This window comes from Chiloscyllium plagiosum, chromosome 20 (genome assembly GCF_004010195.1).
Source record: "Chiloscyllium plagiosum isolate BGI_BamShark_2017 chromosome 20, ASM401019v2, whole genome shotgun sequence".
NCBI classification, from domain to species: domain Eukaryota; kingdom Metazoa; phylum Chordata; class Chondrichthyes; order Orectolobiformes; family Hemiscylliidae; genus Chiloscyllium; species Chiloscyllium plagiosum.
In genome coordinates, this window is record NC_057729.1 from 20,447,836 (window position 1) to 20,466,172 (window position 18,337).

Below are 18,337 nucleotides of genomic sequence, written 5' to 3' on the forward strand. Positions count from 1 at the left end.
TTGGTACACAGCAATACAGCAAAAAACTGTAACAGGATCTAGCAGTCAGAAACACTGAAGACAAGGAGCTAACTTTGGAATGTAAAGTGATTATAGAGTTTTGACAACCCTTTATTCAAAACCAAGCAGAAGAACATGAAATATAATACTGAACATGGAGGATTTTATATTTTCAAAACCAGTAAGATTGGGCAAAGTAAATCCCTATGGTTTAAGAAATAAATGAAAAATGACAAAAAAATGGCCTGTGTAAATGCTGCAATATGAAAGCAACTTGGATGGATACAATAAAATGTAATAAAATGTGTTAGAAGCCAATCAGAAAAGCTCTGGGTTGGGAGAAAGTTATATTTCAGACTGCAACGGTTTAAAACTCACCACAAAAGTAAGCAGGAAATAAATGAAAATCATAAAAGGCAAACTGAACTGGAAGAAAATATTAGTATAAAATGCAAGCATTTTTAAGACTTCCTCCAGACAATAACAAGACAGCAACAATATGCCGTCCATTGATAGGTTTAATTCAGGCAAAAATCAATGGGCTTCCTTGTAAATGTGTTCAAGGTTTTGGACAAGTTAAATAAGCTCGAAACAAACTCTTACTGAAATTTCCAATTATCCTATTTTATCGAGATGTATTCAGGAGGATCTCTTAATGATGGCAAATGATAATTAAGATTGCATTTTCCAAACAAGACTTTGTGGGGGGGGGGGGGGGAAAGAGTGAGAGTGAGAGATAAAAGGTGTTTCATGAAGTTAATAAACTTTCTTTCATTGCATATAAAATAATCAATTATTAGGGAGAAAATAGACTAGATGTGCAATATACTTAGGGAAGTCAAATATGTTATGAAAGTGCCAACTCAAATGAATAGTAAATATTATGAGAATGTGTATAAGGTATAAGCAGGGAGGGAGGAGTTAAGTTTTGAATGTTGTGAAACAAGAGGTTCAGCTGAGCATGACTCAGCACATTAAGAGCTTGCAGTTAACAATGGGGTGTTGAAAGCAAGGGTTAACAAGGTGGAAAAGCATTCATTAGAGTTTCAAGATTTGTAGCTCAGGTTGAGGTGTAGATGTAGGTTTGCTCACTGAGCTGGAAGGTTCGGTTCCAGACATTTTGTCACCATACTAGGTAACATCAGTGAGCCTCCGAATGAAGGTATGACCCCTTTGTTATTTATGTGTTTAGGTTTACTTGGGTTGGTGATGTCATTTCCTGTTCTTTTTCTCAGGGGATGGTAAATGGGATCCAAGTCAATGTTCATTGCCAAGCCATGCCATTCCTAGACATTGCAGTACTGCGGACAGCCAATGGGCAACTTCAAACCAGTGTCTACAGAAAAACACAGACCACATACTGAATTACAGAAGTAATCATACCAACATCCATAAACAAAACTGCATTAGAACATTATTTCAATGAGCCACCACACACTGCAGCATGGGAGTACGAAGAACAGAGGAAAATCACCGATACAGTGTATTCAAAAATTCGGGTACCCAACAGATACAGACTGCCTGTTTCTCAGCAACAAACCCAAACAAGCAGACAAAACACGTCCAGAAACCCGAGCAGATCTCCCCTACATCAAAGACATATCTGAAATGACTGCCATACTACTCAGACCGCTTGGCATCATGGTAGCCCAAAAACACATCAACACACTAAACAAGCAGCTAATAAACTTGAAGGACCCTATATAGGCAACAAGTAAAACTAATGTCAGTAATAAAACACCTTGTAACAAACACTACATTGGACAAACAGGCAGAAAACTAGCCACCAGGATACATGAACATGGGCGAGAGGGGGCGACCAGGATGACAATTACATCTGGATTTCCAATTGTTTTTAATGAACATTTCAGGTGAAAACGCTATTAAAACTAAAACTTGTGATAATTCTGGGTAAACTCTTGGTTAAGAAACAAAGTTAAATTCAAGAAATGAGTACTCATTATCATATTAACATTGCTTCTCCAATGCAAAGTATTGGATGGGGTACTTTTGGGCCTGGCACCGGGAGTATATTATTAGTTTAAAATAAAATCAAAATCTAACAGAACTACTAAATTACAAGCAATATCAAATTAGATGGGACAGAGCACAGAAATTTTAAATACTTAAATTTTGAATTTGCAGCTTCCAAACTTTCAACAAAAAGTCTAAAAAATTTAATTGTGATGTTTTTAACTTTGTGGATGAAAGGTCAATCATTATACTGCTCTTCCAATTTCAAACCATTATAGAATGTTACAGCACAGTACAGGTCCCTCAGCCCTCGATGTTGCGCCAACCTGAGATTAATCTGATTCCCATCTAACCTACACTGTTCCATTATTATACATATGTATGTCCAATGTCCTTAACATTTGCAAATCTACTACTGTTGCAGTCAGGCATTCCACACCCCTACTGAGTAAAGAAACTACCTTATTAATTTTAACAAAAAAATCTTCCAATAAAGCTTTTGAGGTGGTACAGCTACATCGTGGTACTACTTTACATTTTAGGTTTGATTTTACAGTTACAGTCAATGATTTCTAATATGGTTGAGAAAATAAATTCCAAACGGTGCTGCTGAAAGACTTTTTTCAACCGTGAATAGCTATAAAAATACCTTAATTTTCTCCATCTTATGCTGACTTTTTTTGGGAGAAGCTGACAACTAAAGATCATAGGAGAAAGTGAGGACTGCAATGCTGGAGATCAGAGTGGAGTGTATGTTGCTGGGAAAGCACAGCAGGTTAGGCAGCAACTGAGGAGCAAGAGAATTGACATTTCAGGCATAAGCCCTTCATCACGAGGAAGTGGACAGATCAGGAGGGCAGTGCAGAGTTGGAGGCTTAGGACTGGGATAATGTGGGTGGAGGGGAAATGAGGAAGCTGTTGAAATACACATTTATCGCATGTGGTTATAGGGTCCTAAGGTGGAATATGAGGCGTTCTTCCTCCAGGTGTCAGGTGGTAATGGTTTGGCGGTGGAAGCAGCCCAGGAACTGTATGCCTTTGATAGAGTGGGAGGTGGAGTTGGAGTTGAAGTATTCAGTCACGGGGTGGTGGGATTGGTGCATGCGGTATCCCAGAGATGTTCTCTGAAACGATCCGTAAGAATCCCAGAATATTAGATTATAGTTAAACTGTCTAAATAATGGTAATTCAAGTTACGACTCTAAGACACAGGAGCAGAAGTGGGCCATTAGCCCATCTAGTCATCTCCACAAGGCTAAAAGACCAAGACAGGATCTGGGAATTCTCCACATTCCTGCTTTTGCTCCTTAATTTCTTTACCAATTGAAAATGTGTCTATCTCAGCCTTGAATAGACAATGATGCAGTCTCCATAGCACCCAGAGTTTTGCAAAACTTGATTCACTACCCTCAGAAGAAATTCTTCCTCAGCTCTGTCCTATTTTCAATCTGCTATTATTATAGGGGTGGGGGGGGGGGGAAGCAGGTTTAGAAAACCAGAGCAGGACAGAAAACAAAAAGTGGAAAAGAAAAACACCAGCCCTATTCAGTGGGTTGTGACATCAGTCCATAGTTGCTCTCACTGCAGGTATGTCTCTCTTACCTACACCCTTTATCCGCTCCTACTCACCTCTCATTTCAAAGAATTTCACTTCCTGTAGTATGTCTCCTTTTGCATCTAATTTCCAATAGTGCGTACACACAGCCTTCCTCACACTCTAAAGCTTCCTGCATACTGATCATGCTCCTTACTTTATGTCTTTTAGTTTTTGTTGTTAATTATTTAAGTTGAAGCATTTTGTTTATTTTAAACGCACGTTATGTATTCTAAAAGGGACACTTGCAAATTTGCCAAGTATTCAGCTCTTAAGTGCCTAATTTTTCATCTTGGAGCTCCCAATAGATTTATCTTACAAATCTATTTTTATAAAAGATTGTTCAGATGAATGATACTGATCTCTCTGCTGGAGGAGTTAGAGGTAACAGTTCAGAAACTGAAGGAGTGGACAGAAGAATGGCAGATGAAATTTGATGGAATACGGTTGTTTATTGATAAGAGAAAAACATTAATCACACAGCTTACGACCTGTGTGTCATACTTGTTCTCGGGACACATTCTTGACTTGGTTTGCTTCTATAACACAGCCCACCTCCAATTATCTCACCCTATCTCCATTTGCTGCTGAAAACTATATGCAGTATTCTCCTTCAAAGATAATAGAATATTCCAACACTCTCTTCCCATCTTGTGCTCTCAGAAACCTGAATTTACTTAAAAATTGTTACTGCATAACTCCATGCTATCTCAAATTAGAAATGCTTAAAACACAATTTGCATCTTTAAGTTCAAATCCCTCCATAATCTATCCCTTTCCAATTGTGCCCAAGTTTACAGCTTTCAGAAAATGGTTTCTTTAAATTCTACCATTCTCAGTTTCTATGCTAGAAGTAACATTAACAAAATGCTTAAAAAGGCTAGTTGAACATGATTGGGGAACAGGAAATTGGCAGTAGGTAAGAGTTTTGGTGCAGACACAACAGGCTGAACTAAATTCAATTACAATAGGCTCCTCTTCACAATAAGTTGTGGTTTCTTTTCATAAATCCATGATGATCATATTATCATTTCTGTTTTATAAAGTGAATATCACATCCTTTACAATGGATTCTATGGTCTTCCCTCCTACTAAAACTATGTGATTTGTCATTTTCTCTCTCCCTCCTTTGTCAAATATACGGGATACATTTTTTTTTCCCTTTCCAGTCTACAGGAATTGCTCCACAGAGTACAGAGTTTTGAAAAATAACCACCAATCCATCACCTATTTCTACAGACATGTTTAACACCCTGGGATGTAGCTCAAATGGTCCAGGGATTTTACCAACCTTCAAGCCAGATAATTTTTAGTAATACTAATTTCATCTAGTTCCTGATTTTTTACAAGTGCCTTGGCTTCCTAGCACTCCATGAAGACAAAATAATTATTTAATTTCATTATTCGCCATTATAAAGGTTCAGTGTCTCTGCCTGTGTGCATCCAAGTTACCTTGCTAACCTTTTCACAAGCCAAAAGATGCCTTTACAGTAGCTCTTCTGGCTAGATTGCATTCATATTTTATTTTAGTTTTAATCAGTTTTTTGGTTTTCATCTGAATTCTAAAATGCTCCCAACCATTTTTTAAAATATTTTCAGACAAACACAAGCCACTTCCGTTGACCTAATGCAATCTAACTTCCCTACAGCTAGTATGATGGCAATTGTTAATGTTCTTTAAGCAATTTGGTGTAACTGACATAGGAATGAATAGACACTATTATTGCCAAGTCTCTTCTCACTGTGAATGAAATGAAACTTGACTTAGTCATTGATTTATTGATTAATTTGTCACGTGCATCTTGTTACAAAACACAGTGATAAGTATTGTATGATATTGCAACTCTCCGGCACCATCTTAAAACAAAGATAAACCAAAGCGTAAAATATAAAGGCAGAAAAATGAATGAAAAAAAAAAGAGAACCTTACAGTCCTTTTTGATAAGTCCTCCATCGTGGAGCATGGGCCTGGTGGCCAGGCACAAGACCCCCATGCCATATTACCACAACAAAGGTTACCACTCTTTGGCACCATCTACTCTCCAATGCCCTCACCACTGTCAGTCCCCACCAATGCAGATGCCACTAACACCCCACCGGCCCAAATTCAACACCGCTGCCACGAGTCCACTTCGGGCCCACCTCAATGCAGCCACTGCTGATACTCCAGGGTCTTGTACTGGGCTCAAACTTGCCTCCACATCTGCTTCCTCCTGCAATGGACACAATGCCGCCAGGAACCCAACTTGTCTCTGCAGCGCAGCCATGTGTTGGCACAAGGATCATCTCGATGATGAAGTAGTCGCCAGGAACCCAAACCCACCTCTGGCACCAGCGCAAGTCTGCACTGCTGGGCCAACTCGCCGTGCAATGTTGTCATTGTGAACAAACTCTTCATCAAGAGGAAAGCAAAATGAAGTGAAAAAGAAAGAGAATAAAGAGAAAAAAATGAAAAAGGAAAGTAGACAGAGCAGAAGAACACCGGTCTCAGAAACTCAACTTCATTGCTACTCAATGCAGTTCCAGACAAGCTCACTTCCTAAATTCTATTCAGACAAGTATTTCTAGTGAGCAGGCAGGCCAAAACATTTTCGTTTGCCAGATTAGTTTTATTGGTGACTAACCGCAGGCCTGGTGTAAGAGTACAAACTTCATTAAGTAGCAATGGAGATATTAAGGCACATTTCCCGGTCACTTGGAGGAAATGCATTTTCCAAATGATACACAGCCATAAGCACCGTGAAAGCTCATTCTTTAACATATCAGATACTTCATAGGGCTCTACAGATTGTCAATTGTTTTTGTGGGAGCTTGCAAATTGACTGCCATATTTCCCATATAGGGGACAAATGCTACTCCAAACGCCACCACTAGATGGTTCAAAGAGGAGGCAAAGGAAGGCAGACATTTTGAAAGTTAGTATCAGTCACTTTGTGGTGTTTCTCAGGTTGATCTGTTACATTTCTGATCAGATTTATGATTTACCAGAGTGAGACAGCAGGTGAGAGCAGCAAAGGAACACCAACCAAGACAACCTTATCCACAGGCACCGTCTAGTAACAGAAGCTCTGTTTCATCAGCCCCAGCCAGCATCACTGTCCCCCTCACCCCAGCTGGTGATGCCAGTGGTCTACGCGCACACAATGCTTCTTGTGGCCTGGCACAGTCAGCTGACATTACAGTGTCTGGATTAGTGGTGCTGGAAGAGCACGCACTTGTGACCATCAATTTTTGGCATTATGTTTAATCAGTATTTCATGTAATGCTGTAGATCTTTAGTCTTTCAGAAAGAAATTATAGAATTTATATGGATGCAGTAGAATAAAAAAATCTGTGCTTTAACTTTTTTCTTCTGATTAAAAGTCAAATTTTGACTTAAAAATCACTGTCTGCTCTCCTTCACAGTACTGAGATTGAAGATGACTTCCACGCTGGTTTAATGAGGTGGTTGATAAGTTCAATGCACAAACTGCAGAATCTGCAAGACATGTGGTGATTGATGGATTGTTTTGGAGGAATGCACGATCACTCCAAAATATCAACTTCACGCCTGCACATACCCAATGAAGTTGCTGGAAGATTTTGGTGCCTTCCTGGATGAGCCTTCCCCTTTAGGTCAGTAACAAGTCAGAGAATTCTCAAGAGTTGGCAGAAGGTTCGTCCTCTTCAAGGATGACTCAAGGACATCGCTAAAATGTTTCTGCTGTTCTCCTGGAGTCTCCTGCCACAACACAGTTCCAAACAAAGCGACTGCTTCGATCTGTTTGTGTTCCAAGTTTCACATTTCCATTATCCCAAGTAACCTTTGATCCTTGCCTACGAGTCTATTTACCTCAGCCTTAAAAACAAGTATTCAATGGCCCCAGCTCCATCAACTGAGGTAGAGAATTCCAAAATTGTACAAAATTCAGAGAAAAATTATCCCATCTGTAAAAGAGTGACCCCTCATTTTAAAATAGTCTCCTCTGGTTAGGGACTCAAACGCAAGTGAAAAAGATCCTTTCTGCTTCATTCATGATCTTATAAAATTCAAGTATTCACATATTGCAGTTTTGAACAGCAGTGGGAAAAAAAATGTCCAGTCTATACCATCATTCTCCAGAAGACAATATGTTCTTCCCAGGTATCAGTATAGTTTACTTCCTCTGAACCACATCTAAATCATACAAACAACATGACCTGTCCAACAGAGCTGAGTTTGAGTATCTAGTGCATTGATGTTGAACAACATGGCTTCAGAGAGGACCACTACTATTGGACTGCAGTTCTTGTCACCAAAATGTGCATTTGCAGGATCCTGCATCGCTGGCGACAATGCTTTGAGGCACCTGCCATATGTTAGAGTCAGAGTCGTACAGCAGGAAGCAGTCCAACTGATTTGCACCAGACATACCAATGCACCTGCCAGCATTTGGCCCATATCCCTCTAAACCCTCCCCATTCATATATCCATCCAGATGTCTTCTGAATGCAATTGTACCTACCTTCTTCACTTTCTCTGGCAGCTCATTCCATACACTCACCACCTTCTGCATGAGAGAATTACCCCTCAGATCATTTATATTTTTCCCCTCACATTAAACCTATGCCCTCCAGTTTTGGACTCCATCAACCTAGGAAAGATATCTTGGATGTTACCCCTATCCATGCTCATTACTTTATAAACCTCTATAAATTGCCCAAGTTTCTAAAGTATGGCATCACTGTTCCCCAGTAAACTGTGACCTAGTCTCCTGCAGTGAGGCTCGAGCATCTTCAGCTACATCAAAGATCTTCCCTCCACCATAGGCCAGTAGTAGGGATGTTCGCTGATGATTGCACAATGTTCACGACTACTTACAACTCCTCAGATACTGAAGCAGTCAGAGTCCTTATTAGCAACAGGTTTGAATTGCCACATACATGGAAAATAAGATTCACGTAATACGAGTGGAAAGAATTGGTAAGACCTAGTGTTTTAGATACTATAGAGAGTTCGAGGCAGGTGCCACCCATTTAAGGAGGATGCATTACATGTTTGCAAGACTAATACCTTTACAGGAGATTTCAGCACTGGCAGGAAACATTTAAACTCACTTATCACAGGAATGAGAACCTTAAAGGGAATTCAAAATGAAAATGGGAAATAGAAAAGCTGCAAGTGAATGTGGAAAGTAGTAGAAACCAATTGTGGAATTGACAGTAATTTGACATTAGTTTGGCGTTAAGACAACTTAATTAAAAGCACTACTGGAATGCATGCAACATTCACAAGCAGATAGGTAAATTGTTGGTGCTGGGAGTAAAAGGGGATGATCAAATTGCAATTATAAAGACATGTCTTCGGGTGATCAAGGCTGAAAACTGAATAATAAAGGATATTTGACATCTGGACACAGGGGGGTGAAATCAGGGAAAGGAGGTAGGATAGTGCTAATAAAAAAAGGGGCATCTTCAATTAGAAGAACAGAATGTAGAATCTGGATGGATGGAGCTAAGAAACACTAAGACACAGCAAATATTAGTAGTTTAGAGGTCACCAAACAGTAATGGTAATGGCAATTTGGGCTTCGTATAAATTAGGAAATCATCGGCGTTTTTAACAAGGGAATGCAGTGATCGTTGGTGACTTCAATCAACATATAAACTGAGAAATTCTGATGAACACCAATGCTGTGGAAGAATAAATTCTTGAACTGTATTTGAGCTAGTTTATAGAGCAATATGTTGAGGTAACAACTAAGACACAGGCTATATTAGATCTTATTGTAAAATGACCTTTAGGGAATAGTGACCATAGCATGATAGAGTTTTGCATGAAGTTTTTTAAAAAAGTGCAGTTCAACCTCAAACAAGAGAGTCTCTTAAAATGTCTAGGGTGTTTGGTATGGTGGATTGGAAATCTTATCAAAAGCTGAGACAGTAAATAGACAATGGTGAGTATTCAAAGAATTAATGCTTGACTTACAAGATATACAATCCTTTAAGGCAAAAATACCCAACAAGAAAAGCAAAACAACCATGGCTAACAAGGGAAGTTAACTACAGTATTCATAGTGGAATAAGGTTCATAAGGTTTGCAAAAAAAAAACCTGTAAACTTGAAGACTGGGAGAACTTGAGAATTCAGCAAAGGAAGACCACAAAATTGAGAGAGATATGAATGCGAAATAACAAAAAAAAATGGATTGTAAAAGCTTCTGTTGGCACATAAAGAGAAAATATTAGCCAAGACAAAAGTGAGTCTACTACAGGCAAACAAGAGAATATACAATAGGAAAGAGACATGACAGAGAAGCTAAATAGCGTGTCTGTCTTCACAAAGACACCAGAGGTCTCCAAGAAATAATTTGGATCAGAGGGTCTCGCGAGAGTGTGGGGAACAGAAAGAAATCAGTATTAGCAAAAAAGTAGTATTGTAGAAATTAATCAAATTGAAAGTTGACAGATCACCAGGACCAAATAATCTTCACTCTAGAGTATTAAAGAGGTGGCTAAAACATTGGTGCATATATGAGGGAATCATCTTTCAAAATTCTATTTATTCTGCAAAGGTGCCTGCAGATTAGAAAGGTGCAAACTTAACCCTACCTGTTAAGAAAGGGGTGACAGGGAAAACCGGGAACTGCAAGCATATGCCTTTTTCAGTAGCAAGCCAGCGATAAGGACAGGAGCACAGATCTTGCTTCAATAGTATGAAACACTGATGAGACCGCACCTAAAGTGTGTGTAATTCTAGTTCCCTTGTCTGATGAAGAAAAAATTGCCATGAGGGCTCACAGCAGACAATGACCGAATTGATTCTTGGGACAGCAAGACCGTTCTTTGCAGAGAGATTGATCAGACTGGGCCTGAATTCTCTGGAGTTTAAAAGAATGAGGGGCAAACTCAGAAATACACAATTCTTAAAGGGAATGTCACAACTTAAATGAGAAAAATGCGCCAATAATCATGGCTCACTGTTTCCACAAACCATTACAAAATGTATAAAATCCTAAAAATAAAAATCAAGGTGACTAATTTAACTGACTAATTTCAGAACCAAAGCAACTGAAAGGTTCCATTATAAGAAAATAAGTATTGAATACACTTTAACAAATGGCAAAGAAATGAAAGAAATTCTAAGCTATTACAATGCAACCATAATTACAGAATCCCTACAGTGTGGAAGCAGGCCATTCAGTCCAAGCCCACACCAACTCTACAAAGAGCAGCCTGCCTCCCATCCCCTCCCTGTAACCCTGCATTTTCCATGAATAACCCACCTAGCCTGCAAATCCCTGGACACTATGGTCAATTTAGCAACTACACCACTTCAAAACCTCAAAATACCCACACACTCATCTACGATCAAGATAGGCGTTTTGACACATTCAGCAGGTGGAAAAAAAAGAGATGGATAAAATACAATTCTAAAATAATTCCAAAGAATGGGACAGCATGGTGGCTCAGTAGTTAGCACTGCTGCCTCACAATGCCAGGGACCCAGGTTCAATTCCAGTCTAGTCGACTGTCTGTGTGGAATTCTGCATATTCTCCCAGTGTCTGCGTGGATTTCCTCCAGGTGCTCCGGTTTCCTCCCACTGTCCAAAGATGTGCAGGTCAGGTGAATTGGCCATGCTATATTGCCCATAATGTTAGGTGCATAAGTCAGAGGGAAATGGATCTGGGTAGGTTACTCTTCAGAGTCGGTGTGGACTATTTGGCCAAAGGGCCTGTTTCCTCTCTGTAGGGGAATCTAATCCATCAAAAGTCCAGGCTGAGAAGTGGCAGATGGAGTTTAATCCAGATAAATGCGAGGTGCTGCATTTTGGGAAAGCAAATCTTAGCAGGACTTATACACTTAATGGTAAGGTCCTACGGAGTGTTGCTGAACTAAGTGACCTTGGAATGCAGGTTTATAGCTCCTTGAAAGTGGAGTCGCAGGTAGATAGGATAGCGAAGGCAGCGTTCGGTATGCTTCCCTTTATTGGTCAGAGTATTGAGTACAGGAGTTGGGAGGTCATGTTGCGGCTGTACAGGACATTGGTTAGGCCACTGTTGGAATATTGCATGCAGTTCTGGTCTCCTTCCTATCGGAAGGATGTTGTGAAACTTGAAAGGGTTCAGAAAAGATGTACAAGGATGTTGCCAGGGTTGGAGGATTTGGGTTATAGGGAGAGGCTGAACTGGTTGGGGCTGTTTTCCCTAGAGCGGAGGCTAAGGGTTGACCTTATAGAGGTTTACAAAATTGAGGGGTATGGATAGTGTAAATAGATGAAATCTTTTCCCTGGGGCCGGGGAGTCCAGAACTAGAGGGCATTGGTTTAGGGTGAGAGGGGAAAGATGTAAAAGAGACCTAAGGGGCAACTGTTTCACGCAGAGGGTGGTACGTATATGGAATGAGCTGCCAGAGGATGTGGAGGAGGCTGGTACAATTGCAATATTTAAGAGGCATTTGGATGGGTATATGAATAGGAAGGGATTGGAGGGATATGGGCCGGGCGCTGGCAAGTGGGACTAGATTGAGTTGGGATATCTGGTCGGCGTGGACAGGTTGGACCGAAGGGTCTGTTTCCATGCTGTACATCTCTATGACTCTATTTCAAGTGCAGCTTAATTTGTCTGTTGCAGCGTTCCTCTTAAATTTTAGCACTGATGACAATTTAGAATTTTACTCATTGGAGTTTAAGAATGATGGGTGATCTCCTTGAAACATAGGAGTCTTAGAAGAGCTTGACAAGGTAAATACTGCGAGTATATTTCCCCTCATGGGACAGTATAGGACTAAAGGCCTTAGTCTCAGAGTAAAGGGGTGCAATTTAACACAGACAAGGAGAAATTTCTTCTGTCGAGAGGAATGAGTGGGATGGGGGGTTCAGGGTACACTCCCCTGTAGAACTCCAAGGAAGTGTGGAGAGAAAGAGGGCAGGAGGTCAGTCATTTGGAAACGGTGCCTATTTAATCATTGTAAACAAAAGATGCGATCACTGTTGGAAACACGTCTTTGATGTAATGTTTCTATCGGGACCTAGATAATCCAATTTTCAGGTAATTGGTATTCGGATAATCAAGGTTCCTCTGTAATTGCTTTTAAGAACAGGATCAACTACATGGTCAGTTGGAAAATATTATGAAAAATACAAATATGTCAAGTATTTTGCACAATATGAAGTAGGATTGTCATTTGAAGCTTATTCTGATGAGATTGTCACCTACTGTAAAGCTATTAAATGTGAATCATTGTCAACAAAAAAAAAGACAATTACTTACCAGAAACCAAAACTGTTAAGGTAAATTTAAAGGAGGTTTTTTTGTTGTAAGACAGGAATGGAGATTCACCTATAGTCCCCAACATCCTGCAGTGGATTGACCCATTCAAATTGTTTACTGTGGTAAAAGCTTCAAGGCACCACGATACTGCATTCTGAAAATTAGGAAGTTGGAATAAAAATTGAAGTGCTGCACATCCTTTGTATGACAAAGGAAAAAAATGGTACGTACAACTAGGCCACATTTCCTGGAATGCAAGCCTCACATTGCAATAGACAGAATAAGTGGTCCGAGGCTCAAATAGATCTAATCTGGGTGAGGGGAGGAAATTGTATGTTGGAAGGTGAGAACGTTACATCTTACAAATTCAATGTTCGATATGCTGACAAAAATTGTTTTATTCACATTTTACTCATTCATATTTTACCTATAACACTCAACTATGACTTTAACATCTCCAGACTAATTTTCCTCAGTGGTCAACCTCTCAAGCTCAATTTCATACGAACTCCAATTTGTTCAGCAATTCAGTGCCCTCATTCAATGCAGTTATTCATTTTTACTTATCTAGATTTGTCATTACCAATCTTCACTACATTCCATTTCACTTTGTCGTGATTTCAAGAACTTCCAAAGGTCCTTTGATTATTTTCCCACATCATGTTACCTCAATATTTGACTGATCAGTTTGTTTCATATACCACTATGCAAAGCAGTCTGGAAATTTCCCACTGTATTATAAACACGAAAATGAAAGTTGTTGTAAATGGCTCAAGGTTACCGCACATTTTCCCTACAATTAATCTATAAATTTCCAAATTCAGGAATGACTGCTAAACACATCAATAATTATCCCTCGAATACTTTAGAAGACCCATCTCTGTATCCGTTGCCATAAATATGCATTCCATAACTTCCTTACTAGAAAAAAAAGATGAAGCTTCAGCACAAAATACTTATAACTTCAGATGATCTATTGAAGCTCTAAACATTGCTCTGAACATTTGCAACCTTTTCCATGGCCTACACTATACACAAATATGCAGCCGATCCCAAAATCCGTAACTGTACTTAAAATCCACAAACAGGACTGTTCAGGCAGACTCCGTTTCTGCCTGCAACTGCCTGACAGAACTCATTTTTTCCTACCTTAAATTTTTCTCCCCTTGTCCAGTCCCTGCCCACTTAAATCCACGATCCCTCTGATGTTTTACATCAGTTTCTGCATTTCCGGACTCCTTTTCACCATGGATGTGCAATCCTTTACATGCCCACCCAACATCAGGATGGTCTCAGGGCTCTCTGTTACTTCCTGAAACGAAGGCCTGTACAGTCCCAATCCAACACTAGCCACCTCTGCATGTCTGAGCTTGGCCTCACCTTGAACAACTTCTCTCACTTTCCTCAGGTCAAAAGTATGGCCATGGGTACCCTCATGAGCCCCCATTATGCGCTGTTCCAGTCTTATTGTAGCACCCTCCCACAATTCTTTCTCCAGTAGATTGATCATCATTGTTGCCGCTTCCCTCTTTCACTCAGTTGTAAGAGTTTATTAATTTCACTTCCAATTTCCAACCCACTCATCTTCACCTGGCCCATCTCTGACTGCTTCCATTTCTGAGGATAAGCTAGCCACCAATATCAAAACGTCAAACCAACTGCCTCCCACAGTTACCTTGACTACACACCATGCTTCCTGCAAAGAGTATCCTAACCTCCTAGTTCCTTTGTGGCATCTGTTCTGATTATGCCAACTCAACTACAGGGCCTCTGAAACGTCAATGTTTTTTCTCAACCGGGGATTCCCCAACACGGTAGCTGACAGGGCCCTCAGCCAGGACTGACCTATTTCCCAAACATCAGCCCACACCTCTTTTCCCCATCCACCATTCCACCAGCACCCAGTCCAGAGGATCATTAGCCACCATTTCCACCACTTCCAGTGGGATGCCAATCCCAGACATTTTCCACTGCCCTGTATGATCTGCCTTCCACAAAGAACATGCCCTCTGGGACACCCTAGTCCACTCCCCCTTCCCTCCCACAGCCCTATGGCACCTTCCTCTGTAACCGCAGAAGGTGTAACGCCTGCCTATGTCCTCCCTTCTCATTATCCAAGATCCCAAACATACCTTCCAGATGAAGCAGTGCTTTACCTGCACTTCACAACCTGGTCTACTGCATTTGCTACTTACAATATGGTCTTCTCTATGCTAGGGAAACAAAGGGTAAACCAGGTGACTGCTTCACAGAACATCTACATCCTGTTTGCAAACAAGACCCTGAGCTTCTAGTTGCCTGCCACTTCAACACACCACCTTGTTCCCTGGCCAACATCATCATCGCTCAAACAATGCTTAGTGTAAACCGGAAGAACATTACCTCATTCTCCACGGAGCCTTTTCATTCAGCCTTCTTGACTCAATTTCAAGTTTAACAATTTTAGGGGATGAGGCATCTTCCCCCATGCCCTTAACCCAACTCCCACACACCAGGCCTTGTTATCACATGGTCTACTATTACACACAACCCATTGTTACTGAGAATCCCCATTAATAGTTATTCATTTTCCTAACCTAATTGTAATCCACTCCTTTAATCTGAACAGCTGTTCTCTCTCCTTGGACTCTATCTCCACCTATCGTTTACTCCCTAGCCCCTCCCACACCCTATCTTCTGCATGAAAACCAACTTTTTCCTAGCTACCATCAGTTCTGAGGAAAGGTCACTAGATCCGAAATGTTAGCTCTCATTTCTCTGCACAGATGTTACTGGACTTGCTGAGCTTTTCCAGCAATTTGTTTTGTTTCTGATACCCAGCATCCGCAATTCTCAGTTTTTATTTCATAATTTTATATTTTTTTCAGGTCTGCTTAGTACAAAACAATGCATATAAGAGTGATCTTGAGGCCTTGCATATTTCACTAGGACCAAATATTTTAAGCTACTTATCCACCCAAACTTAGGAAAGTGAAAAACCTATCGTGTCATTTATATTCAAAGTTTTTTTTTACACCCCTATAGAAAAAGTGTTAGAATTTGCAGAACATCGTTTCGTATTTGCAACAGTATTTCTTCGAATTAACAGACATCCTCATGGTCAGGGGGGGAAAAAGTAGCCTTTAGAAAGCATGCGGGAGATGTGGGGTACGATCATTAGTAGGCTTAACCAAAATTAATGCAAAAATTAATCTTCGCCTAACCACCAATTACCGCTAATTATTCGCTGTTTAAGAATGAAACCAGGATATGATTTAATAACTGAAGTTGGCAAACGAAATCAGGGAACAATGTATTTCGTGATGTATATTACCGGATGCTTTAAAAAAGCAAATTCAGCCGAGAGAGAGAGAGAGAAAAATCACCCCAGGTAATTACAAAGACCATTTGCCTATGTCGTTTTAAAAGTCGGTGTGGGTCCCGACGTTACCAAGGCAGTAGAGTGACAGTTGCTGGTTATAATGTTTGTACAGTAATTTGCCGGAGTGGCTGCTGACAGCACTAATTAATTGGACAACCCCTCCACAGTCCACAAGCGGCTCCCACACCGATGGGACCTGGTACAACACTCAAGAATCAAGGCAGCCACATGAGTTGCCGGTGCACAGAGCCAGGTGTTCCAGCCGCGGGTCTGCACTTCCCTCCATGCAGCCTGTAACTCGGCCCCCCAGGCTGATTGGGACAGGGCTTAGGGAGGAGAAGTTGGGGGTTGGTGGGGAAGGACTCCCGAACCACGCTCTTTCGCTCGCCCTCCCGACCCCGGACACTCACCTGGTAAAGCATCACCCAGTTGCCCTGTTTGTCGATCTCCGCGAACTCCTGCTCCATGACTCCAAGTGCGCTGTGCCTTTCTCCCCTCCACTCTACTCTGGGCCTCACACTTAACGCCGTAAATTCCCCTTCGCGCTCCGCTCCTACCACTTCATCTCAACTCCCTCGCATCAGGAGGGCTTCGACCACACACCGGAAACACGCTCCCTTCCAGCCCATGACTGGCATCCGCCTCCACCAATCAGGACGCAGGGGGTGGGTGGGCTGCGTATACTGCCTGATGGGAATCGTAGTGCACCGTGCAGGAAATTACGTTGCTCGAGGGTCCCAGGGGACAGTGCGATCCACGGGCCCGAAATACATGCCTCAATCCGAAAAATTAGATATTGCTTCATAAAAGCGGGGAATTGTTTACACTAGGCGTAGCCCCATACTTTCGGGGCGCTTTGCTCCTCTATGTTTATACCGCAGCTGGGGAGTTTCGCGATGCCTGCCGGGAGATGTAGTTCCCGTTTCCGATCGTATCCCAGCGGCCTTGGCGGCGGGCCAGGCTGAAGATTCTGGAAAAAACGTACTTCTGATAATAATTAGGGCTTTGTTGGAACATAACTGTCTAAATCTAAAACCGAACCAAAGCTCAGGGTAAAGTAAAGTCTGTACGCCGGTATGTGGATCTAAGAGAATTGCCTGAGTTTAGAAACAGCAAACACTACAGCAGCCAAGCGATGTCCTTGTATCATGGAATATTGCTAGTGATATATTAAAGCTTTTTTACTTTATCCATGGGTTAAGTGCCCCCCAGGCTGACAGGAAGGATTTGAAACTCTTTAAGAGTTTTTAAAAAAGTTTAGTTTTAAAATAATCATGAAACAATTTGCCAGGTAGCAGACAGCTAGAAAAATGTTGTTGGAGACATGGCTTTTGACTTTGATCCCCAAATCTATTGTGTAGATCTTTCAGACTGAAACCCAAGATCTCTTCCCTGTTGCACTATTTCAGTCAGAGGCCACATTACTTATTTCTTAAGTTTGAGAAATAATATTTCATCTCTTGATTTAACACATCTTTTGTACTCCACATGAAGTTCAACAATTTCAGACCATGAACTCTGTATCCTCATTTTGTTTCTTTTTTTGTTTCATATTTTTCTCATTGTTGATGAAAGGTGATCATAAATGTTATGTTTGAAACATTAACAATTTTTCTCTCTACCATTGCTACTTATTTCAATTTTAGTTCCTGATTTTTTAAGTAGCTTTGATCTCTGGGGAGGTACAAGTTGAGAGAAAAGACCACAGAGTTCAAAGAATCCATTGCATCCAAGTAGTGGTCCTTCTTAGGAAACTAGACAAATTATGAAAGCTTGTATTCTTCAAAAGATTCTTACCAAGGATTGTATGAAATTCAGAAACTTTTTTTTAGAAAACTTACAACTGAAAGGTGAAACCCTAAACATTTTTAAGTATATCTTACTATGTTATTCTAATTGACAGATTATTTTAGTATACTTCTCTACTTACAATTCAAGATTTCATCCAACCCCTTTCTGTGACAGAGGGACAAATTGCATATCAAATGAAACTGAAACTGCAACATAATGTGGTTTGTGAGGGGGGATACTATTCTAAATGAACAACAAATTATCTCAACCACATTGCATCAGAGGTCACAGAGAAGACCACCATGTTTTCTTGCTGACAAAGACTGGAAGTATTGTATTAACAAATTATTATATTCAAGTTAAACAATACATATATATTAAAATAAA

The 18,337-nt window shown here is 40.6% G+C and overlaps 1 protein-coding gene across 1 annotated transcript in view; it reads right to left on the reverse strand.

Annotated features, from left to right (window-relative positions):
• LOC122560064 (tyrosine-protein phosphatase non-receptor type 1-like) overlaps positions 1–16,742 on the reverse strand; it is an 89,417-nt gene extending 72,675 nt beyond the window's left edge. Inside the window, exon 1 of the mRNA XM_043710268.1 lies at positions 16,570–16,742. Coding sequence (XP_043566203.1) covers positions 16,570–16,626 — 57 coding nt within the window. The 5' untranslated portion in view covers positions 16,627–16,742. The remainder of the gene's footprint in view (positions 1–16,569) is intronic.
• Between the last annotated feature and the right edge of the window lie 1,595 nt (positions 16,743–18,337).